The sequence below is a fragment of the Lepidochelys kempii genome, chromosome 5 (genome assembly GCF_965140285.1).
Source record: "Lepidochelys kempii isolate rLepKem1 chromosome 5, rLepKem1.hap1, whole genome shotgun sequence".
Lineage (NCBI taxonomy): Eukaryota > Metazoa > Chordata > Testudines > Cheloniidae > Lepidochelys > Lepidochelys kempii.
In genome coordinates, this window is record NC_136384.1 from 60,898,998 (window position 1) to 60,923,260 (window position 24,263).

The 24,263-nt window shown below is 40.1% G+C and overlaps 1 protein-coding gene across 18 annotated transcripts in view; it reads right to left on the reverse strand.

Annotated features, from left to right (window-relative positions):
• Nucleotides 1-10,595: 10,595 nt before the first annotated feature.
• MCTP1 (multiple C2 and transmembrane domain containing 1) overlaps nucleotides 10,596-24,263 on the reverse strand; it is a 477,029-nt gene continuing 463,361 nt past the window's right edge. For 15 of the 18 annotated variants that reach the window (XM_073344510.1, XM_073344509.1, XM_073344516.2 and 12 more), the window contains 3 exons: nucleotides 23,340-23,449; nucleotides 13,520-13,617; nucleotides 10,596-12,419 (listed from right to left, as the gene is read on the reverse strand). In XM_073344510.1, coding sequence (XP_073200611.1) covers nucleotides 12,348-12,419; nucleotides 13,520-13,617; nucleotides 23,340-23,449 — 280 coding nt within the window. In that variant the 3' untranslated portion in view covers nucleotides 10,596-12,347. Of the gene's footprint in view, nucleotides 12,420-13,519; nucleotides 13,618-18,678; nucleotides 19,560-23,339; nucleotides 23,450-24,263 lie in introns of those variants that run through there. The other 3 variants (XR_012158969.1, XM_073344512.1, XM_073344511.1) reach the window with 3 other exon arrangements.

Below are 24,263 nucleotides of genomic sequence, written 5' to 3' on the forward strand. Positions count from 1 at the left end.
CTACCCACACTATAACTACAGTATAAGTAAGTGGTATACACCTTCAGTTTCTCAGCAAACTTTGTTTCCTTTCAGAGTAACAGCCGTGTTGGTCTGTATTCGCAAAAAGAAAAGGAGTACTTGTGGCACCTTAGAGACTAACCAATTTATTTGAGCATGAGCTTTCGTGAGCTACAGCTCACTTCATCCCTGCTATGCCTTCCCATTTCCTCTGGCATAGCAGGGATGAATCTGGTCCATTCTCTTATGGCTTATACACATTTGTTTTTGTTCTTTAATTATGGGGTTACTTTGTCCTAAATGATAAGTGTTTTATCTAGTTTAGCATTCCACACTAACCATTTAATTGCTTGTCTTTGGTAGCAGGGTCTGTAAATCATGGTATAGCTGAAGTTAAAAGGTGAGGGGTTTGGTTTGAAAGGTTGGCAAATTTACCAGTCAAGACCAGTTATGAGAAGTTCCTGAGTGACTTTGGTGCCTAAGTCTCATTGAAAGTCCATGGAACTTTGGTGCTTTTAAAATTTTTTCCCCATCGTCTCTTTACTTTTGGTAAATGATATGTCCCAAATAGATTTCATTAGGATGTACGTAAATGAGAATGTCTGTGGATTTGAGATTGTGAAATCAATGTTTTAAAAACATCAAATAACATTTGATTTCTAGAATTCATTTGTAGATGCGGTTTAACACTGAGATGAGATAAGTATAAACTAGTAGCTTTTGTATTTACTACTTCTGCACATACTGAGTTCAGACACTAGATCAATAGCTTTTTTGGCGTTACAAGGATTTAAAATGTAGGGTAAAAGGTTGCTGTTAAATGGTAGTGCTGGATGTTCTCTCTGTAGGGGTCTGCGGACATGAACTAAAATACAAGATCAGTATAGCAACAGCACAGACCTTGTCAAACAGCTGCAGTAATGTATGTCATATTTCATCAACTGTATGTTAAAGGCAAAGAAGAATTTAACTTTCAGGGCTGAGAGTCAGACAAAACCCAGAAAACTCAAAGGTAAGGCTGACAGTTCATCCTTATCTGTTGTCATTTTCCTTTTTAAATTGGTCACATTTAATTTAGTGCTAATGAAAAGTGAGAGATTAATGCACCAGGTTGAGCCAGGAGCAGCATGGGCAGATACTATGCAAGCCTCCACACACAGGTATGACAGTGCACATAAAGCCTCATTTGCATTAACCCTTCTCTTCTAATCTTGGTTAGTTTTACTTGTGCCAGATTATGAGGTGGGTCTATGATTTAAGGACTAGCAGACACCAAAATTCTTGAATATCTTTATCCTCAATGAGATTTGAAACCCAGTTCTCCAGCGGGGCTGCTGGTATGAACACTTAAGCTGCACCACTGAGACTCTTTTTTCCTCTCTTTGATTTTACCTCTGGTTGAATTAAAATCTAAATAACGTTCCTAAATTTGAATATCCTCACATTTGACTGTGCATCAATTAAAAAATTTTAAACATTTAAAATTCTATTTTATTTGTAAATGTCATTGTTTTAAAGAGAGTAGGGTCAAAACACAACCTCTGTGTTGCCCTCTAGAAGAAGTTGCCCTCTATGTTGCCAAACTGCAAAAATCAAATCACTGTGTATAATTATAAAAACAACTGGACTTAGCAAAAGAACAGGAAAATTGCAGTGTGAAAATTAGTTTTCGGCTTTGCATAATTCATTAGAATAACCTCTTCTATCCATCCCCAAATGTCCTTGCTTTGACATGAGTGCTTACTGGAAACACAACACTCTTTACAAACCACTGCTTTTCTGTTTTTGTTGTTGTGGCCTTGTCCTTAAACATTTCCAAAATAAAATGCAAAGATAGGATTTGATTCTAGTCATTCAGAAGCACAATTTCCTCCCCTTTCACTGGAGTGCAGCCAGATTCTGTAAATTAGTGTACTTTAGCCCCAAATTACCTAGCCCATAGTTTAATGCTTACACACTACAGTAACACCTACACAACCTCCTGCCAAAGATAGTTGCTTCCCTTTACTCCCGAATGCTACTGGTAGATTTTGTGTTCTAGTATTTTTCATTTCTGTTATTACCTTTCATGTGGTAGAATCCCAAAATGCTTCAGAGTCTGTGTCCACCGCTTAAATACAACTACCTTAAGCAGTGAAAGTGAGCAACTAAGTACCTAACCAGCACGGAAGGAAAAATGTCTGCCAAGGACTGGGGGGATGTTATGTAAAAGACCATAGCACCCAGTATCCCTAACCACCAGCAGAGCCCCATAGTGCTAAATGATGTAATAACAAGAGATCAGTCTTTCTCTAAAGAGTTTATAACCTAATATTCAGAGCAGGCATAACAAATGGGCATAGTAAATATTTAGAAGAAATGGGGGAAGGCAGATGAGAGTAACCATACTATGAAAGTATGTTTACACAGGATAGCTAGATTGTCTTGTGTTAGGAAGCCCAGAGAAGAGGTTTCTGTAGGTCAGGATGGTAGATGAGGGCCTGAACTAGAATTTCAGTGCTGTGCACAAGAAGAAGAGGCCAAATCTTAAAGATACTATGGAGGACGAAGTTGAAGATTTCTATTAGATTGAGATGTGCAGGATCTAGAAAGAAGATGGGGTCCAGGATGCAGGCATGATTGAGAGGGAGGATGGCAATGGTAAATGAAAGAAAACAGTAAGTGGGGGAGGGCTTGAAGGGAAGACAAGGAGCTCTGTTTAAGTTGAGGGTGAGACGCATGGAAAAGATGTAGGTCTGGACTGGAGACAGCTCCAAGAGTTAGGGTAAAACTGACGTATTGGTTTAAAGATAGTAGTTGAATCTGTGTGAAGAGAGGATTGCCAAGAGATTAGGAGAAGGTGAAGGATAGAGAGGAGAGGAAGTGGACTCACTGAAAATGATGCTGAAGGAATGACAAGAGAAGTTGGAGAAGTGGCAGCTGAGAAAGGGCAAGATTTTAAAAAAGGTTATCAACTGTGTAGAAGCAGTCAAAAGGTCAAGGAGGAGGATGGAGCAGAAACCTTGGAACTGGATACTTAAAGCCCTTGGTGAGAACAGTCTCTAACAGTGGAGGGGATCCAGGAGAGGAACTCAAGTCAACAGTTATAAGTGATTTGTTCAGTGAGTTAAGAGGTGAAAAGAAATTGGATGGTAGGTGGAGAGGGAGGTAGGGACAAGACTTCTGTTTTGTTTTGTTTACAGGATCGGGGAGAAGAAAATATGCTTGTGTCATGAAGGGAAAGAAAAAATAGGACACTGATCCATGTGACTGCTGTCCTAATGAGCCAGTAGGGGATATGACTTGTGGAGTGTCAGTTCTTGTGCTCTGCACTTCAAAATATAAAGAGAAGTGACTTCTTTAGTGTGTGCTCCATCCTTTTTTCAGTAAATCATGAGGGTTCTTTCTAAAATTCTGTTACTGCCACTATAAATCTTCTCTAGTTTTGTTTTCTTGTAAACAACATTCACTTTCAGGAGCATATTGAAGTTAAGATTCTTGTCCTTTAAACAAAGGATTAGTGCTTTATTACTAATCAGTGACATCACAGTTCTGTTTTTAATAAAATTGTATGTGGCAATTAACATTTTTACCTAGAAGCGCTGTGAAAAATGTATTTTTTACCTTTTAACTATACCAAAGGGTATGTGGTCAGTTTCTCAGTTAGAGGTGGAGCAGATCTTGTTTAAATATACATCCTAACAATCCTTAAAGGATTACTGTGTGTGTGCTTGTGAGCACTTTCCTCAGTTCAGCTTCACAATAAAAATGCCCCAGCTGACCTATTTTCAGAGATGGGGCAGCAGGGGAAAGAAGGCCCCGAGACTCCTTTAAGGATTTCCATCTTCCTCTTGGGCTTGAGGAGCAGGAAATTAACTGGGGCAGGGGAACTTCCTAGTTGATTAAGGGGACTGAAGGATGCAGTGGAAGACCATTGGTTCCTGTGCAGCCAAGGGGAGGATTAATTGGCACCCTAAGGAAAGGGCCTTTGTTTTGGAGGAGGGGTTGAAGCTCAGAAGGAATTTTTCCCTCACTGACCAATTGGCTTGGGCAGTGTGGGATTTTGTTGGCTTCCCCTTAGAAGCCCAGCCCTGTTGAGAATGTTAGGTTGAAAAGATCTTGTTTTTGTTGCATCTTGACAGGTGCTCAGTACCAGTCATCATTCACTAGGGGGTCTGGTTCCATGACAAACTACAGGTGGAAGCAAGATTAGAAGAAAGCATCTTTGAAGAGGTTGCACGGGACGGGATTGAGGCTCCTAATATGTGGTACAGCAAGGATGCAATCCCTATTCCTCGTATCTCTTTAAACATCTTAGGAACAAAAGGCAGTGGGGTCACAGTAATAGTACTGAGATCAAGTTAAAGGTGTGGAAAAGGGGGCTGCAAGTAGCTTCCTCTGGTAATACAGATTACAGAAAAAAAATGACCTGCACCTAACAAGTTATTGCCAGCTAGTTTCCCAAATGTGTTTATTAAAGTTGCATCATAATTAAACCAAAATCCTGATGTTTTCTGTGTTCCCGCAGTGTCCAGAACAATCTGTTACATACATTATATTGTAACACAATTGTTTGAGACATTTCATTTATTTTCTAAATTGAGAGAATTGTGAAGCTTAATCATGCTGATATTCAAGGTTCCCCTTTATTTAATAAGACTTCCAGCTGACTGTCCCTCCTTTGCCACAGGTCAATGCACATCATTGTACCCAAATGAAACCACAAAGTTACATGTACTGGAAGTAATGTTGTTTGCCTATTTGTTTTTAGTGATTTTTTTTGCTCCAAAAAGTTTCTTTATCAACTTTCAGCCTAAAAGCATTTTTTAAGAGCAAAGTCTATAAAATTATGAAAAGCTACTTGATAGCGATACAACTGTACTGTTGCCTTAACTTTAACATTGAATCATCCCAGCAGGATAAAGAGGGTAAGCAAATGTCAGCTCATTTGAATGCTCTTTAATCAGCTTGATATCAATAAGCAAATAATTTTGTGGACTTTCTGTGAATAACCTGTTCTAATTTATTTGGAATTTGACTGAGAAAGAGCAGTTTTGTCTTGTGTTTCTGTTAATCTTTTATGTTAAAAGTAACATTTGTGTTTACTTATTGCTACACCAGTAAGGGCTAAACTATTCAGGCTTTTTTACTAAATAATCTGACAAATATAAAAAAGCAGTTTTGACATAATTGGATTTTTGTTGTTGTATTACAATTGATTTGGGAAATAATGTTTATATTTACTTACCATCTTACTGGAGCTCAGTTTGTCTTTTTAGGATTTTTATATTAAATATCCAGATTTAACTGATTTAAAAATATGGCTATGGCTTAATTCGTTAAGTGATAAATTCTTACACGCCAAAATGAAATTCTGTAGAAGTATGACACACTCTCTCTCTCTCTCTCTCTCTCTCTCTCTCTCTAATAGATACTTATTGCTCAGAGATTAGCGTACTACTTTGGATATTAACACCGTAACAGTTCATGAAATGTGCGTGTCAGTTTTTAAATGAATATTTTATTGATCTAAAAATCTTAATTTATAAGTAAAACTTAAATTCCCTGGATTTATTACTGTAATGTAAGGGATATATTGCATTTACAGTGAATCGTGCTGCAAAAATAATCTACCCTGCCTGACGTTCTGACCTTGTCCTTTTCAAATCCCTTAGGACTACTAGCAACAGTGTTACACGCTCCTTAATTTTTTAATTTTTTTTTTTTTGCCTTGAAGGGCCTACATGCTCTAGTTTCTGCCTCTCTCTACTTCCCCATCATCACTCCTTTTGCTCTACCCCCGGCCACTTGACTAGCTGCTTCATGCTCTCAAACTTGGTCATCTTCCACATAGTTCTCTAAGTGCTCTTGAAAAGATAATAGTGGCTTTTTGTAAAGATACCATGTTTACATCAATCCTGTTGATAAGCTAAGTATCTCACAGCTCTTTCTGAGAGCAAAGTTCCCTAGTAAAGGATTTGAAGATTGGTTTCCTTTATGCTTTAGTTGTTTTAAGATGAAGTTAATATAAAATGTTCCAACTGTCTCTAGTGCCCAATACCTGTAATTGCAGTCTTGCTCTCCAAAGCCTCTGGAAAAGGAAGGTTTCAGATCAGAGGAGTTAATCTGTGGTAGAAGAATGGGAGAGAAGGCCTCTTCCTGGACCCTAACAATCACCATTTTAAAAAGGGAGTGGCCTCTACTTCAACCAGCTGTTTCTTGCAAAGCAATCTGGAAATCACCCCACCAAGACTGTGGCATGCTGGAAAATGAGACAAAATCTGTGTCCCCTGTAAACATAGCCTCTCATAGCAGAATAGATTAAGGAGAAATAGGAGGCTGGTATACCTGTTTAGAGCCAGTGAGCATATTGCTGCTTGGGAAAGAGCTCTAAAGGTTTATATGGGTTATCTTAGCTTTCTGTGATTTGTTAAATGTAGAAAGGGTAAAGTAGTGTGGTGGCTGTTTTCGTTGGGGTGTCTCTTCTCCCTCCCTTATTAGAAGAAATGTGATTTTCTATTATCTTCATATTGGATAGCTGTTGGTAGTTTTAACTCTTTCCCCCTTCCTCCTAAAAGTATTGCATGCCATAGTCTTACTGCCTAATAGCATAGTAAAAAAAATTGTTATAACATGCAGACTTCTTAATTACTGTGCTTATTCCACTAATATTTTAACTCTTACCTATTCTACAGTAAGTAATACTACAACATTTTGAATAAGACTTTAATAAGTACAGGGTAGCACTTTTCAGTTAAGCTTCTCACTATTGTGAGAACTACTTAAGCTGATAGTACCAGTCTCACAGAGCTGAGAATAAAGTCCTCGTGACTGCTCGTCCTTTGCCACATGTGATCCTAGGACACACTCCACCCTACATACTTATTTTGTGAAAACCCTTCTATTTGACCTAAGTTGTAATGCAGCATCCCTTTCTGAGAAAAGGTACTAAATGATTGATTAAACTTTTTTTCCCCTCCCTTGTGGCAGAAATGAGAGGGTATAGACCAACCCTGGTGGGGGGTTTCTGTGAATGGATACATTACTACTTTTATAAAAGTTAATTTCTTGGTAAAATATTGCTGTACAAAAAAATCATGTCTCAGAAATGCCATGAGATAATTTCACTTTAAATGTCTACATAGCTGTAGAAATAACCTCTAGAATTAATCTACTAACAAGAGGCACAAGTCAAGACTAGTTTCAGAGTAGCAGCCATGTTAGTCTGTATTCGCAAAAAGAAAAGGAGTACTTGTGGCACCTTAAAGACTAACACATTTATTTGAGCATAAGCTTTCGTGAGCTACAGCTCACTTCATCGGACGCATTCAGTGGAAAATTCAGTGGGGAGATTTATATACATAGAGAACATGAAACAACGGGTGTTACCATACACACTGTGACGAGAGTGATCACTTAAGGTGAGCTATTACCAGCAGGAGAGTGGGGGGGTGGGGAGAACCTTTTGTAGTGATAATCAAGGTGGGCCATTTCCAGCAGTTGAAAAGAACAAACGGTTGGGGGGGGCGGAAAGGGGAATAAACAAGGGAGAAATAGTTTTACCTTGTGTAATGACACATCCACTCCCAGTCTCTCTTCAAGCATAAATTAATTGTATCCAGTTTGCAAATTAATTCCAATTCAGCAGTCTCTCGTTGGAGTCTGTTTCTGAAGTTTTTTTTCTTGAAGAATTGCAACTTTTAGGTCTGTAATCGAGTGACCGAGGAGATAGAAGTGTTCTCCAAATGGTTTTTGAATGTTATAATTCTTGACGTCTGATTTGTGTCCATTTATTCTTTTACGCAGAGACTGTCCAGTTTGACCAACGTACACAGCAGAGGGGCATTGCTGGCACATGATGGCATATATCACATCGGTGGATGTGCAGGTGAACGAGCCTCTGATAGTGTGGCTGATGTGATTAGGCCCTATGATGGTGTCCCCTGAATAGATATGTGGACACAGTTGTCAACGGGCTTTGTTGCAAGGATAGGTTCCTGGGTTAGTGATTCTGTTGTGTGGTGTGTGGTTGCTGGTGAGTATTTGCTTCAGGTTGGGGGGCTGTCTGTAAGCAAGGACTGGCCTGTCTCCCAAGATCTGTGAGAGCGATGGGTCGTCCTTCAGGATAGGATGTAGATCCTTGATGATGCGTTGGAGAGGTTTTAGTTGGGGGCTGAAGGTGATGGCTAGTGGTGTTCTGTTATTTTCTTTGTTGGTCCTGTCCTGTAGTAGGTGACTTCTGGGTACTCTTCTGGCTCTGTCAATCTGTTTCTTCACTTCAGCAGGTGGGTATTGTAGTTGTAAGAATGCTTGATGGACATCTTGTAGGTGTTTGTCTCTGTCTGAGGGGTTGGAGCAAATGCGGTTGTATCATAGAGCTTGGCTGTAGACAATGGATCGTGTGGTGTGTCCTGGATGGAAGCTGGAGGCATGTAGGTAGGAATAGCGGTCAGTAGGTTTCCTCAGGAAGTCAGTGGTGTCTCGAAGGTAGCTGGGAGTGCTGCTAGCGTAGGGCCTGAGGAGGGAGTCTACATAGCCAGTCAATCCTGCTGTAAGAAGGCCAATGCCTGAGATGATGGGGTGCCCAGGATTTCCAGGATTATGGATGTTGGGTAGCAGATAGAATACTCCTCTACCCATGGCAATGCCCCTCTGCCATGTACGTTGGTCAAACTGGACAGTCTCTGCATAAAAGAATAAATGGACATAAATCAGACATCAAGAATTATAACATTCAAAAACCATTTGGAGAACACTTCAATCTCTTTGGTCACTCGATTACAGACCTAAAAGTTGCAATTCTTCAAGAAAAATACTTCAGAAACAGACTCCAACGAGAGACTGCTGAATTGGAATTAATTTGCAAACTGGATACAGTTAATTTAAGCTTGAATAGAGACTGGGAGTGGATGGGTCATTACCCAAAGTAAAACTATTTCCCCTTGTTTATTCCCCCCCCCACACTGTTCCTAAGACATTCTTGTCAACTGCTGGAAATGGCCTACCTTGATTATGACAACAAAAGGTTTCCCACCCCCTCCCACCCTCCCCCGCTGTCCTGCTGGTAATAGCTCACCTTAAGTGATCACTCTCGTTACAGTGTGTATGGTAACACCCATTGTTTCATGTTCTCTATGTATATAAATCTCCCCACTGTATTTTCCACTGAATGCATCCAATGAAGTGAGCTGTAGCTCACGGAAGCTTATGCTCAAATAAATTTGTTAGGCTCTCTAAGGTGCCACAAGTACTCCTTTTCTTTAAGTCAAGACAAGTCTCCATCGTGGCATCCTATATATCAGATGACCCTCAAAGAGCAAGAATGGAGCCTTAGACAAATCAGTGAGAAACCATGGCGGAGCACTGGCTTTGGCTGCTGCAGGCTTATCCTATATAATGAGGTTGCATTTTTAACCAGTGTTGCTTATGTAAATTTCATTTGCACAATGAGATACTATCTTTAATGCTTCACTCACTTACAGTGTAAGTGGTAACTCTCTACTTTTGATTTTGATCTTGAACAATTTACTACTGTATACTGAAAAATGAAGTTTTCAGTCGGTTCAGCCCATGCTTCTTCCAGCATATAATTCAGAAGAAAACAAGAGTACAGGTTACCAAAGATTGAACCTACTGATCTACTTAATACTGACAGCTTCTTGTTGAATGATCTCACTATACATTAAGCAGTGGAGGCTGTTGTCTCACGTGTATGCCCTTTAAGGGCTAATAAGCCAGGGAGTGACTTTCTGCTACAGACTAGGTCAGGCAGAGGAGGCTGACCTATTCCTCCCTACCCCCGCTGACCAGAAGAGAGGGGAGGGACTATATAAGTCCATGCCAGTGTAGCAAGAGCCCTCTTTTGGGTGAACCAGCACTCACCCTCCCACCCATGGAAGTGGTGAAATACCAGGTATTGGCAGAATATGCTGTGGGCATTGCGGTAGTTGCTTCTGTCTCCCTCCCTGCCCATCAGATTGGCTAAAGTAAAGTGCAGGGGCAGGGGGCTTGTCACTTCCCCACAGCATGTTCAGGGGACAAACATGGAAACAGGAGTTAGGCTAGGATGTCACAACTGCTTATGTAAATGTGGGGCAGCTGTCCAGTGTGGATACTCCATAGCGAAGGGCCAGAGTGATCAGATTAAAGAATACCTCCTTTAAATCCTTTACCAATCCCTTTTAAGGAGCAGAAACAGGTTGTTTAGAGCACCTATGACTTGTACAGGCCGGAACTAATATTGTCCATAGTCATTGTATGCCCCCCTCCACCCCCCTTTAACCCACGTTTGAGAGGAGGAGGGTGACAGAAGCCCCCTCCCTATAAATTTATGGAATTCCTGCACTTCCATCTGCAAGATACTCCCAGATATTTAAGAATGAAGGTGGCAGCACATTAAACCACGGCATATCTCCTGTCCACCTTCCAGTAGTGTAAATGTTCATAAGGTAGACATTAAATATTAAAAATTCAGTATAGGAAAGTGCACAACAACTGATGGATAAGATAGAGTACAAGGCTTTCAGTACAGCAGAGAAAGTCTGGACACATCAATGGGGGACAAATTTTTATACTTTTGTTTTAATAACTTAATAAAGTCCCATCAATAATGATGCTTTAGTAAGGTTGAGTTGTTTATTAATGGTGTATAGTTCTTAGCAACCAACAGTGACAGGATAGGTATGGGTGCATTTTAAATAGATCACTGTAACATAATGATCTAACTGGAGCACATTTAGGCCAAAGGCTTTTCACAGAAAGGTAATAGGAGTGGCTTTCTTTCAGGCATGTTATACAAACAGAAAGGATCAAAATAGCTCTATTATAAGAAACAGTAATTAGCAACATATCTTTACAACAAAAATAAGTTTCCAAATTAGCTCTCATGAGCAATGCAGTTAATTTAGACACATATATACATTTCCCTGCACACACTATTTCTAAATATCCTTTTCAAATACATATTCCTACAGTAGTGCAATACAACTTTCCCAGCAATCACAACACAAGCCAGCTGCCCCACAAGGTAGGGCACAGAGAATTTCTCATGGCCACAATCCTGCAGTTTCTACTCAAGCAAAATTCCCTGTAACTTTACTAGGAGTGTTGACTAAGAGTCAAACAATTAGGCCCTTAGTTAGTGGATAGTACACTCCTCTGTGGGGAGTTACTTTAGGTGTAGAACTCTCCAGGCAGAGATATGAGAATATATCCCTAAGTATTATTTATACAATGGCTATTAAAATAGTTGAAATGTAAATCATTTTTGTGTGCGTGCTATTTAATTTACAAAATGGACTTTCAGGCAGAGGGGCACGTCTGTATCCGGAGGACTGATTACTTTATTAAATAAAGAAATAAAACTGGTATGTCACTTTTACCATTGCATTTTTCCCTTACACTGTATGTCACACCAGTAACAGGTAATATAATATACCATAAAGCATTTTAATATGACCTTGTAATTAGAAAGCAAAAACATTTTGTGTAACAGTTTAGTATTAAAATTCTTTATATGCACAAATGGTGTTCATAACCTGACACCTGAAGCAATATGGATTTAGTTTGATAGTTCAGTTGTAAAGAAAATACTATGTACTTCATTCACTAAAGTAGTCAGTACAAATTAATATTAGTGGTACATATAAAAAGAGATGCAGTCAGTTATAAACCTGGCAGTATTTTTAGATATATGTATGTATTTTAAAGTCTCTTGATGGAATGATAAAAAAAGGCAGGAATCTCTTCAATTAATGGAGCTCCAGTATGAGATTTGCACTCTGTGTATTTCTCATTAGCTTACAAGCAGCCCAAGTCAGTCTGAATACACTACACCAGAAGTTAACAAGTGTCTAAAGCTTTGATAAAACTTAAATGCAGTAGGTTCCATTACGTTGTATTTCTGTTTAAATATATAAAACATAAAAAACTGTAATGGAAATTGATTGGATAAAAATATTAACATTCAAATAAAACTGCACTTTTTCAAATCAGATTTAAATTTATATTTTTGCAGATTTTATCAGCATGACTTGAATATTTAATTTAATTTTATGTGCCTTCTATCATCAAAGATATTACATATCTACCACTTATTTTACATTAGGTATTTTTATTGTATTATGTTATCAATCACAGGCTTTCCCCACAGCATAACCCATCTTTGAAGCCTTCATCAAATTTGTCTGTACAATGCTAAATATATTTTCAATGATAAATGCCTTTGTACAATATTTACAAATTCTCTCCATTGTGATAAAAAGACAAAATAAATAAAAAGCTTAGAGAAAGGAAATGCTGCCTAGGCTTTGGGCTTTTTCTTTTATCTTCCCCCAGCAGATGCTAGACTCCTCAGGAGATGAAGTTGGCTAGCCGGGATTGTTTCTCTTTCTCTTATTTGGGCTGTGACTGGGATCTTGTTTCAGTTCTTGGTAGTGCACCTGTTTAAACACAACGTTCAGAAAGAAACTGGTCAGGTGGCCACTCATGAGCAGAAAAAAGAGCACTAAAGGAATGAGATTTTTTTTCCTTGGGGGAGAAAAGTGCTATCCTGCTTCAAACCGTATGGGCGCTGCAGCTGGGCTGCAAAAACAACAGAATAATAGATCTGGAGTAAGAAGAAAAATCAGAAATAGGAAGATCCTGCCAGGAAATACAATAAGGTATTGATTTAGTGAAGTCTTTTTGTTTTCCTCACAAAATATTACTATTTATTTACTATTTATTACAATAAAATAATATTGAAAATAAAACAGTATCAAGTTGAAAGAGATCAATAAAAATTCCTTACAATCTGTTATTTAATACATTCTCCAGTAATGCAAAGCCCATAGCATGCAGAGGGGCAGATTCAGACATAATGTATGCAAGTGCAACACCAAGTATAAATTTAACCCAGCATCTGAAAATGTCGAAAGCCTATCCTCTTGATCTACCTAGTGAGTTATGAGAACATGCTGTAACACTTAACAGTTCTTGGAAGATCCCACACCACAATATAAGTGCACTAACTTCATAACACATTTTTTAAAAGGGCAACCTCATCCCCTGTAGTAAATGAAACAGTTTTCACCTTAGAAAAACAGGTGGCAACAACAACCCAAATTCACAATGCTACCACACAATACTGGGCAAAACAGCCTGCCGTTGACTGCACTGTTGAATTTGCTTTTATTACCGGATATCCCTAGTTCTTCTCTTCAGGGGCTGATGGCTTCAGACAGCAGCAATTCCTACAACAAACCCCAGCAATATTTACAAGTCCCTGGTGGTTGCTTAATAGCAACTCCATCACCCACTACCATTTCCTAAATTTTTACAGATTGCCTCTAAAGAGACAACAAAGGCAAAAACTAATTCCCTAACTGGAAGAAGTACAGAAGACTCATCAGCCTGTTTGAGTTTCAGATTCTATGGGCCAGAGAATATAAACTCAAAACAAAATAAAACAGTTTTTAAAATTATAAAAAACAAAGCCATAGAATTATTAAACTAATGTTAAATTGACAACCATATGAGAATTAAAATAATGTATACACACCACTTGTACATCTGAGGGAACTCTGGAAAGGAAGTCAAGTAGCTCATTGTTATCAATTGCATATGGACTGCGAAGTTTCTTTGTAAATTTATTGATGCCTGGAAAAGTGATAGTTCAAACGTTATTAAAATCTCTGGAGTTTTTATATCACCAGTTATTAAAAACACATTTCTGGAAAACTTCTGACAAAGATTTTAAGATACATTTTTAGTATTAACTTAGTGCACTATATACTCAGGCCTGGTCTATATTACAAAGTTAGGGCACCATAGGTTGATTTGCATCGACCTAGTTGTGGCATGTGTCTACACCAAAATGTGTCTCCTGCCAGCATATGCACACCATTACAGTGACGCAATGACACCATCTCCCCAAGTGACACAGTTGACCTACTTAGGGTGAGAGTGCGAGTATAAACACTGCATTTCCTATGTCAACTCTAACTGCTCTCCAGTAGCTGTTCCACAGTGTCCCTACTCCTGCAACAGTGGCCACTCTGGTCACAAACTCCACAGCCAAGAGGTCATAGAGACCCAAAGCTGCCCACCACCTCCTCACCCCTCCTTTAAAATCTGTATGCTTTTGAAATTCCTTTTCCTAACTGCCTCCCTCTTGAGAAACACCTACCAGCTCACTTTTGTTGTGTGCATCAGACCTGGCCAGCTTCAGAGGCACTAGAAGCACTCCTGCTGAGAGCAGGCAAGAAGTTCTGGATCTACTTGTGTGGGGAGAAGAGGCTGTGCAGCACAGCTATGGAACAGCCACAGAAATATTGACAGCTATGTGCAGATTGCACAGGGGATGCTGAAACAGGGCAAGAGAGGGATGAACAGTAGTGGCACCTGACAACAAAGGAACTTTGCCTGGGATACCAGAAGGCAAGGGAGGGCAACAATAAATCTGGTAAAAAGAACAGGAGTACTTGTGGCATCTTAGAGACTAACAAATTTATTTAATTAAATTAGTCTCATAAATTTGTTAGTCTCCAAGGTGCCACAAGTACTCTCTTTTTCTTTTTGAGGATACAGACTAACACGGCTGCTACTCTGAAAATAAATCTGGTGTTGCTCCCAGACCTGCCGTTTAACAACAAACCATGCCATACTCGCTGGTGACCCACCAACACTCTACAGAGCACTGTGAATGCTTTGCTGGAGCTTGAAGACGAGACCCCCCCCTGCTGTGAACAGTGATGAGAGGGCAGATGTGGACTGGAAAGGGGTCATTTTAAATTGTTGGACACAAAGTAATTTTATTTTAAAAATTACTAAAATGATTTAGCTGAGAGAAACAGGAAGCGGTAGGCCAACTCTTACTAATTATTTCTCTGGCTGCCAACACACGGGTATAGCTCCCACTATTTAGTCATGGGGGGTCTTTTACATACTTTAGGGGACACCATGATTAAGGCAAAGAAAAATAATCACAATTATTAATCATTTTATTATTAAAGGAAAAGAAAACAACAAGTAAATCACTGGTGACATCCATTACAATCTCTTGTCTCTCTCTCTCTCTCTCTTTGGAGAGCTTTAAAAGAGATTACACCCTGGAGAGTGAACCAGTCCAGGGGCTGCTTTTCTCTTAGTAAGTTAAGACCAAAGTATATTGTTTCCCAGAATTATTGTGAATGCACTTTAGCATCGTATTAGATACTTCAACCAATTATTGTTGCCTCTACATAAACAGCTTAAGGCCAAGTGGATTTTGTTGGTTATTAATAAATAACCAAAAACAGTTTATAATTGGAGAAAGTAAGCAATCTGAATTAATCCTATGAAATCGAAGAAAATATTTAAATTAGTTACCTAGTAGAAGCCATTTCAGGCCAATTAACCAATATTAAGAATCCTAAATCCAATTAAAATCCACTATTTCTCTGTTTGCCAATGTTTAGCCTATCTCCTCTCCAGGAAGTCATGATTTAACCATCTGATGATTAACAGGAGAAAGTTAATATTTTAAGTTACAACAACATTATAACATACCAATAAAATCATTACAAGGGTCTTGGCAGTATCTTAGTTAACTTTCTCTCACCAAACTAGGTTGATGTTTTGGGGAGGTTTCCTTGGTTTCTTCTCAAGTCTTCTGTGTTTTTCCTATCTGTCTGTGTCAGCTTGCGGGATGGATAGGATGGGTTGTGAGGTGCTTGCTGTCTAAGCAGAGTAGCGAGGGTCAGGGTCAGGGGGCTTTATGCATGTGTGAGGTGCTCACTTCAGAGGTTTTACACCCTTCTCCTTCCTATTTTCAAGAAATTATAGGAAACCTTTTGAGGTTTTTAGATTTAAAGTTGATTGCTGTCACCCTTTCAGGGTTGGCTTAGGTGATACTTTCAGCTCTTGAATATGCAGTCTGTTTAATGAGTATGCAGCATTTCTTTAACTGCCTTTGTTCTTGGGGATGGAAAGGTTCAGATATCTTTTAAAATTAAAATTTTCTTTTTGTTCAGTCCATTTTCTAAGATATTAAAAGATAAAACTGAAAATATATTTTTCCAATTGTCCAAAACATTCCTGGTTTTATACAAAAGTTCTGTTCTTAAAACAATTTTTTAAAATTAAATAATTCAAATAGTCTTGAGCTTAAATAATTAAGTGTTGATGACTTTGGAGATTTGATAATTCTATTCCGGAGTAGGTTGAGGGTTTGCTTGTGCACTGCCAGAAATTAATTTCCCATTAATATGAATATCCTATACTTAAATGGCTTCTCACACTAGTTGAGCAAGGGCATTAGATTCCATGTTGGTACATAAACCATTTACACAGCAATGACATCAGGAGCTACATTAGGAAGTTTTCATTTAGTTAACATATTTGGAAGTCTACATTTCACAGACGTGTTTGTCATTTCAACATTTAAGAAATAAACAAAAGTTTAAAACATCTCCAACTAAACATGTTTTTCTCTAAAGTGTTTAAGAACACAAGCAGATTTTCTTGCAAGAGTATGGGGGTTGGTAGAGCCCACTTTAACTCAACTTATTGCTCTGATAACACACCCTTACATTCCTTTCACAATCATGGTTCTTCCTAAAACATCAAAGTTTACATAGTTTATTTCTTGATGTTTGTTTGTCCGTGGGAAATAAAAACAGAAACCTGGAATTTCTTTGATTAGCTTTAACATTTTGTAACATAACTAGCCAAACATATGTATTTCCAAACATCCTGACTATAACCTTCTTAAAGCTATATCTTAATATTTAGTAAAGGTGCAAACAAGTTTGTAATGACTTAAGAAATTAAGTTGAAATAAATTTATTAATGTAATTTTTGCATCAATATTGAAGTCTTTCTTCCACAAGAAATGGGGTGGGGAGGAGATGTGGCAGGGACCATACTGTGAGGAAGGATCTGTTTGAAACTCTCCTGGAGTCAAGCCAATCCCAGGTGAGTGCAGATGTGCTGATGAAGGGGAAGGGAGCTCAGGTAAGGTAGTATGGTACTCCAGTTACACAATTTACATTAGACCAGTTCCTGTACTCAGGTCTGCTTTTCAATTCTTTCACTTGTTGAGGCAGGCAGGAGGGGGCCATGCAGAATAAATTGTTTATCGGAATAGGGATGTGTCTTCTACCCTCATGAGAGATGTTAATGAAACTTTCATGGAGATATTCTACAATCCTCTTCTGAAAATTCCTACGGAGCACATCCTTGTTTCTTCCCCCACAATAGGAGACCCTTCCCACACCACTCTGCAATAAGTTTGGCTGGCACTGCTGCAGTAAATAGGCTAGCAGCATACAGGACACGGTGGCTTTGGGACGTCAATTGCAGCTGGGTTCTCTGTGCCGTTTTCATCCTCAGCAGTGAGATATCAGCCAAAAAAGGTCACCACTGTCTGTGAAAATAGTGCCATATATTCACTGCACTTTCCTTATACCCGTATCCAGAGAGGGGTGCCAAATAATCAAAGCTTCAGTGCAACAGAACACTCACCATGGTTTGAGCTGCTGAGTGGTGCTGTAGTGAGGTGCTCCAAAGCTAAAGTGACAATGAACATTTCACATTAAAGGTATGTAGGGGGATAATGTAAGATAGTTTTGAGACTTATCTTTCCCTTTCCATTGTGACTGTATATCGGTGCTGTTTCTGTCTGTTTTAATCAGCAAACCCTGGCAAGGTGGTCTGGAAAGGTGCCTGAATGTCTGACCCTGATCAGGAGGCGAAAGAATAGGATTCAGAAGGACATGCTCTCTGACACCCTCCCATCCTCTACTGCCTCAGTTTGTGAACATAGGGCTTGGGAGGAGCCGTATGACCATGAAAGACCGAGAATGGAGAGAGCAGTTGCTGCACAAGAAGGAAAAAGACAGAGGTGCATCGAGAAGCGCACCAGGACATCACGAGTTTGCTCAGGCAACAAAATCAGATGTTGCAAGCAGTATTGACCTACATGCCCAAGATCCTGGACTCAGCAGCCTTTCCAGTCATTGGAGAACTCCATAGTTGCAGCTCCCTACATCCCCCAACATACCAGGTGGCAGCCTAGTCTACATCCTTATCCCTACCACTGCACATGGGCAGGACAAGATGGATCATAGCGACACGTATACAGGCCTGTGAAAACCACACGGTGCATGTGTGGCCACAACCTACTATACCGCAGTAGGTTTTACATACATGAATATTAACCATCACTTTTTACTTCGTATTTTCAAGTATGGTTCACCCTTTTACAATGTTGGTAGAAGGCTTAACTTTGTGTGTTTGTTGGCTCTTTAATTTTGTTGTCTGTTTCTTTGCAAACAAAGTTCTATTTTTGGAGACTCAGTATCTTTATTACTTTACATTACAAAATTCATAGCAGGAAGCAAACACCCACTGATATTTAATCTTCATACACATGACAATCACTTTCATAAAACCATCAGACAACATGATTGTGGTTGACTGTTAAAAGAGAATCTTTTTTTAAGGCCTCCTTTAGCCATATATCTCCAGTTGACTATCAGCCCATGTGTCTGGCTGTTCAAATTCAGCAGACACCCAGTCCAGCCTGACAGTAGCTTTTTCCCCTTCATCCTCACAGATATTATGCAGTACACAAACAGCTATAACGACGGAGATGTTGGCCTTGCTGAGATCCTAGCTAGTGAGTAAACAGCACCAGCATTCCTTCTATCTATCAAAAGCACATTCAGGGGTCTTTACCTGCTGAGTTAGAAGCTGAATCTTTTTTTGGTGCTGTTCAGGTAGCCAGTGTACAGCTTCAAAAGCCAGGGAGCAATGGGTGGGCCAGGTCCCCCAGAATCACTATTAGAATTTCAGCATCACCAGTGGTAATCCAGTGGTCAGGGAAGTACGTTCCTGTTTGTAGCTTTTTGAGAAGTCGTCTGTTAGAGATGAGAGTATCATATTGCTATCAGTTAAGTGTCCCTGGTGATGCACTAGCACTTGCAGAACCATGGAAGAGTATCCCTTTCTGTTGATGTACACAGTGACAAGGTGGATTAATGCCAGAATAGAGAAATGCATGTTGTGTATCACCCCAGTATAGTCTGACAACCTGATTGCTGCAAATCCATCCACTATTTCCTGTACATTACCCAGCATCACAGTCCTGCGTAGCAGGAGTTGCTTAGTGGCCTTACACACTTGATGACAACTGCCTCCACTGTGGATTTTCCAACTCCAAACTGATTGCCAGCTGATGGACAGCAATCTGGCATTGCAAGTTTCCACATCATGATTGCCACTTGCTACTCCTGTTAGAATAGCTCATTTTGATGTCCCTGTACTGGAGGTTTGGGGCAAGCTCAGCACACAGATACTGGAGTGTAGCCTGTTATATCCAAGAGTTCTGAAGCCACTGCTAATCATCCCAAACCTGCATTACAATGAGATCCTATTAATCGGCCCTCATTTCGCAGGCCCATAAGCAGTGATCCACCATCTAGAACGGCTCTGCAAACACCAGCAGCAACCTGGCATTTTTTTTCATCATCCCCATCAGTATCTGGTTATTGTGCTTGAACATCTCTTCATCTTCATCTCTCATCACAATCTTGGTTGTAGTAGTCCTGGTTCAAGTTCTGCAAATACAGGAGAATTGTGCATCCTGTATTAGCAACTCTCATGAGAATGGTGCTGTGCAGGATCCATGCTTCTGCCACAGAGATGGCAGAGACAAAAATGCAGTGCATGAGGCTGTGGGAATTTTTTTAAATAGTGTGAAAATTATAGGATGTCGAAATTATTTCAGGATGGAGAAAGCGACAGGGTGGTAACTTGCCCTCTCGCTCCCAGAAATCCCTAGGCAAATCATTGGTATCTCACAAAGCACCACAAAAATGTCCCAAAAGACACTGGGCTGGGCAGCGGCACAGGGCACACTGGGATACCTATCATAGTGTGCCAGATTTTACATGGATGCAACACTCATGCTGGGTATGTGTAGCACCAACAAAAGAACCCAAGTGCCCAAGCAATATACAAAAGTCAGCAACTATTTCCAGATGCAATTTGCTTTGACGAAACTTTGTAGTGTAGACATGGTATCAGTCTCTAAATGTGCTCATGGAGTATTTTTTTTTCCCCACTAGCCCCTCCTTTAATTTTCATCTTGGCAGTAACACCTAAAGGTGATTGGAAGTTTTCGGATGGAACATTTTTCTGTTAGAAAATGCCAATTTGTCAAAAGCAAAACATTGCGTGGTAACATGTAGATTTTGACACGGGTTCCGATGGAACCCTACCTTGCTAGTCATGTTTCAAAACCTGCCTGCTAGGCACGTTTCAGTGAAAAACCTGCTTGGTTTCCTGCCAGCTTGCCTGCCCAACTCCCCAGCAGCTGGCCCAAAGAATTGCCCCAGGGCTTCCGGGGTCAACAGATCCAGGGAAGCTCTGCCATAATATCAGACTCTTGGGCCAGCTGGCTGCCCAGCCTCTAGAGTCTGGGAAGCAAGCTGCCCAGAGAGCTGGGGAGTCCTGACATCCCACAATATTTCATCCCAGAAACACTCAAACATGATGTTTCTAAAATATGCAATATGTTGATGGGGCTGGCAGGCTCTCTGGCTCCATGGCAGCCTCAACTCTGAACATTCAGGGACTGTCATGGAGCTGGGGATCTTGGAAGCCCCAAAAGCCCTAGCAGCTTCTGATTAAAAAACTGCATGTCAGTTTCAGTCAGCAACCACCAAGGGTCTTGGGGAGCGTATTTCACTCCAGAAATATGTTTTGGTATTTCTGAAATTAAATATTACAGAACTTCATTTCCATGAAAAATTTGGACTCTTTGGCCCGATTGGAACGAATTTTCTGAAAACTCTGACATTACTGCAGAATGGAAATCTGATTTCCTGGTCAGCTCTAGTGTCAACTGTTTTTTTTGTTTGTTTGTTTGTTTGTTTTAACCGTTTGGCACTTTACAGTAAATTGTGGTAATGATCTTTACTCCTCTGCTTCAGAACTCTCAGGCTATACTGTCAGATTCAAGCTCCTGTCAGTTTTGTTTAGGGTTTTTTAATACATATTTTGACTTGGGAATATTTTTAGAATGGAAGGTCTGATAGTTCACTTTTCCACACACAAAAAAGCTGTATTGGGTTATTCAAATCAGCAACCAAAGTTCAAAGGCACCACGCCCATCTTCCAAGACTAAGCTAAAACAGCATTTCTAAATTACAATTGCTATTGCATCATTAGACACTGGGTCTGAATCACTCCGGTGGGCTCACTGGGTACTAGCCTGGCAAGACCTAGTTTGTTGGCTGTGGAAACAAAATATGTCCAAAGCAGGGCCCACAGTGGCACAAGCCTCCCAAAATCCCACATCACCCAGAGCAAACTGGGACAGCTCTCAAAATGAACTGAGCCTGCTCTATGGGATTTGGGACCAAGCTCGCTGGGAGATAAGATGATTCAGTTTCTCATTCAGGCAGCCTTTGCTGGTAGATCATCTATGGAACTGTAGCTGGGTTATAAAGCTTCATGCCCTTGGCAGAATGTTTGTAACAGAGCAGCAGTGGTAACGCCACTGGCCTTCCACAGAGTGAATCCACAATCCTACACAACTGCCCTGCAATGCAGGGTGTGAGGAGAGAAGAAAGTTGCACCCTGTGGGGGTGAATTTTTTGGTGTACGTTTTGAAATTCTAGCCCTTACTAAAATTGGTGAATGGGGAATCTTTGAGACCCAGCCACATCCATTTGAGAGGACCCAATTCAGCATGGAGGCACTGAGAAATCAAGTGTCTATCCCAGACCTTCTGAAACTGATCTGTGGACCACCTGTTGGTAAGGAAGAGCTGGCAGACCACATGGAATCAGCTGCTTCTTGGTAGCACGAGAAGAGTCTGGATATCTGTAAAATAGCTATACATAAGGAGGAACAAACCTAGGATCCTCCTGTTAGCTTTATCATATGAAAGGACTAAGAGACACGCCACCATGACTGGAGACTGCAGCCAGACAAGAGCCACCATTGGAAGAGAAGTGTTCAGGAAGAAGGGAACCAGGCACCATGTGAAAAGGAGTGGGTGAAGCAGAGGATGTACAGCAGTGAGACAGAGAAGAGAAGAAAAGCAAAATGGATGGGAGGGGAGCTGAATGGAGAGCAAGAGGAAATGATGTGATTAAGCCTTTTCAAAACATTTAAGATGAAGCATTTTGATAAGAGCTAAAAATATATCAATACTTTCCTAACATTATTTTTCCATATAAGCAGCTGTGTTAGCCACAGGGATGCTGCACAATTTTGAACAGAATTAGATTGCAGGTGCTCCAGAAGAGACACTGGACAAGTTTGAGAATTGTTAGTTTATGCAGAGGAAAGAGCAAAGAATCCTTTGGAATGAAGAGTCTTGGAGAAAAAGCCTTCTGTGGGTGCAAAAGAGGAAAATGTAGCAATGCAGATGCTATCTGACATTGCATGGAGGAAATTTCTTTAGGAGAAGAGTCACTAAACAGCAGAATGGCCGTATGAATTTGCAAAGCAGCTCAGAAACTACTTTCCTAGAAGTGACCACCTGTCTTTCACTAAAACCAAATAAAAATAAGCATTTGCTTTTCAATGCAGAAAAAATGAATGAGAAGAGGAGTTGAATATACACCAATGAGGGTAGAAACTCCAAATAAAGTGAAAATGTGTGCGAGTTTGCAGGGTTCCATTTCAAGAGCAGTTTTTAAATGAGACCATTTTCTCTGTGCAGGGTGTTACAGAATGCAGGTACAGCTGCTACAGAGGTGGGTTTGTGTTCAAAATATATGATCGAAAACGCTGAACAATCTTTATAACTGGTATACTGTACAGTAGCTTTTCTAAATCAGTATAAAGAAAATACACAAGCCTATGTGAGAGGTTAAGCTGTCTCCTAAAATACCAAACAAACCAAAACCCCCAACCCACTTTTGTTCATTATCCACCAGTAAAATATCATATGTTTTTGTTCGTCTAAAGGTGACCTTTTAAGCAGGTGTCTAAGCACTGTGTTTACATACACTTTCACAAGATAAAGTGCCGCAGCAAAAACATTGTCCTAAATGCACTATATAGATTGAAATGCTCTGTTTGTGTATAAGTGGTGAAAATAAATCAGAGTAATATCTAGACAAAGCTACACTTTGATATATGAAGAATCCTCCTGGCTACATGTTTATAGTATGATGAAGTTTAGAATGCCAGACAAGAAAAATGCATTTTGCAGGTGGGCCTAAATCTTTACCCAGTTGTGATTTTTAACTAACCTGTCTGTTTCCATCATGGAATAGCTTCATGACCATAAATACTGAAAACTACTGACACTATAACTCATCCCTTAAAAAACAGTTTGTTCTAAGTGGCTCAGACAGTTAAAAAAAGGCTTTACTTACCCCAGACAAGGACAATGTATCTCAGTGGAATGAAATACAGGATGACTGTGAACACACACAGGGCAACAATTGCCAGCCAGCTTAAGAATGGGACAGTCCAGTTGAATGTACTGAATGAAAAATTAACATAAGTCAGAAGTCTAATCACTTCACAGAACTAATAAGAGACCAAATAACGGGCAGGCAGATTACAACTCTGTAAATGGAACAGGTTTCAGAGTAACAGCCGTGTTAGTCTGTATTCGCAAAAAGAAAAGGAGTACTTGTGGCACCTTAGAGACTAACCAATTTATTTGAGCATGAGCTTTCGTGAGCCTCAGCTCACTTCATCGGATGCATGCCGTGGAAACTGCAGCAGACTTTATTTATACACAGAGAATATGAAAAAATACCTCCTCCCACCCCACTGTCCTGCTGGTAATAGCTTATCTAAAGTGATCCCCCCCCCCCCCCCCACAGATGCTCTGGTTTAACTTGGATTTAAATTTGGAGAGTGGTCAGTTTGGATGAGCTATTACCAGCAGGAGAGTGAGTTTGTGTGTGTATGGGGGTGGGGGGGATGTGAGAAAACCTGGATTTGTGCAGGGAATAGCTCACCTTAATTATGCACATTGTAGGGAGAGTGGTCACTTTGGATGAGCTATTAGCAGCAGGAGAGTGAGTTTGTGTGTGTGGTTTTTGGGAGGGGGGTGAGGGGGTGAGAGAACCTGGATTTGTGCAGGAAATGGCCCAACTTTATTATCATGCACATTGTGTAAAGAGTTGTCACTTTGGATGGGCTATCACCAGCAGGAGAGTGAATTTGTGTGGGGGGGTGGAGGGTGAGAAAACCTGGATTTGTGCTGGAAATGGCCCACCTGATGATCACTTTAGATAAGCTATTACCAGCAGGACAGTGGGGTGGGAGGAGGTATTTTTTCATAT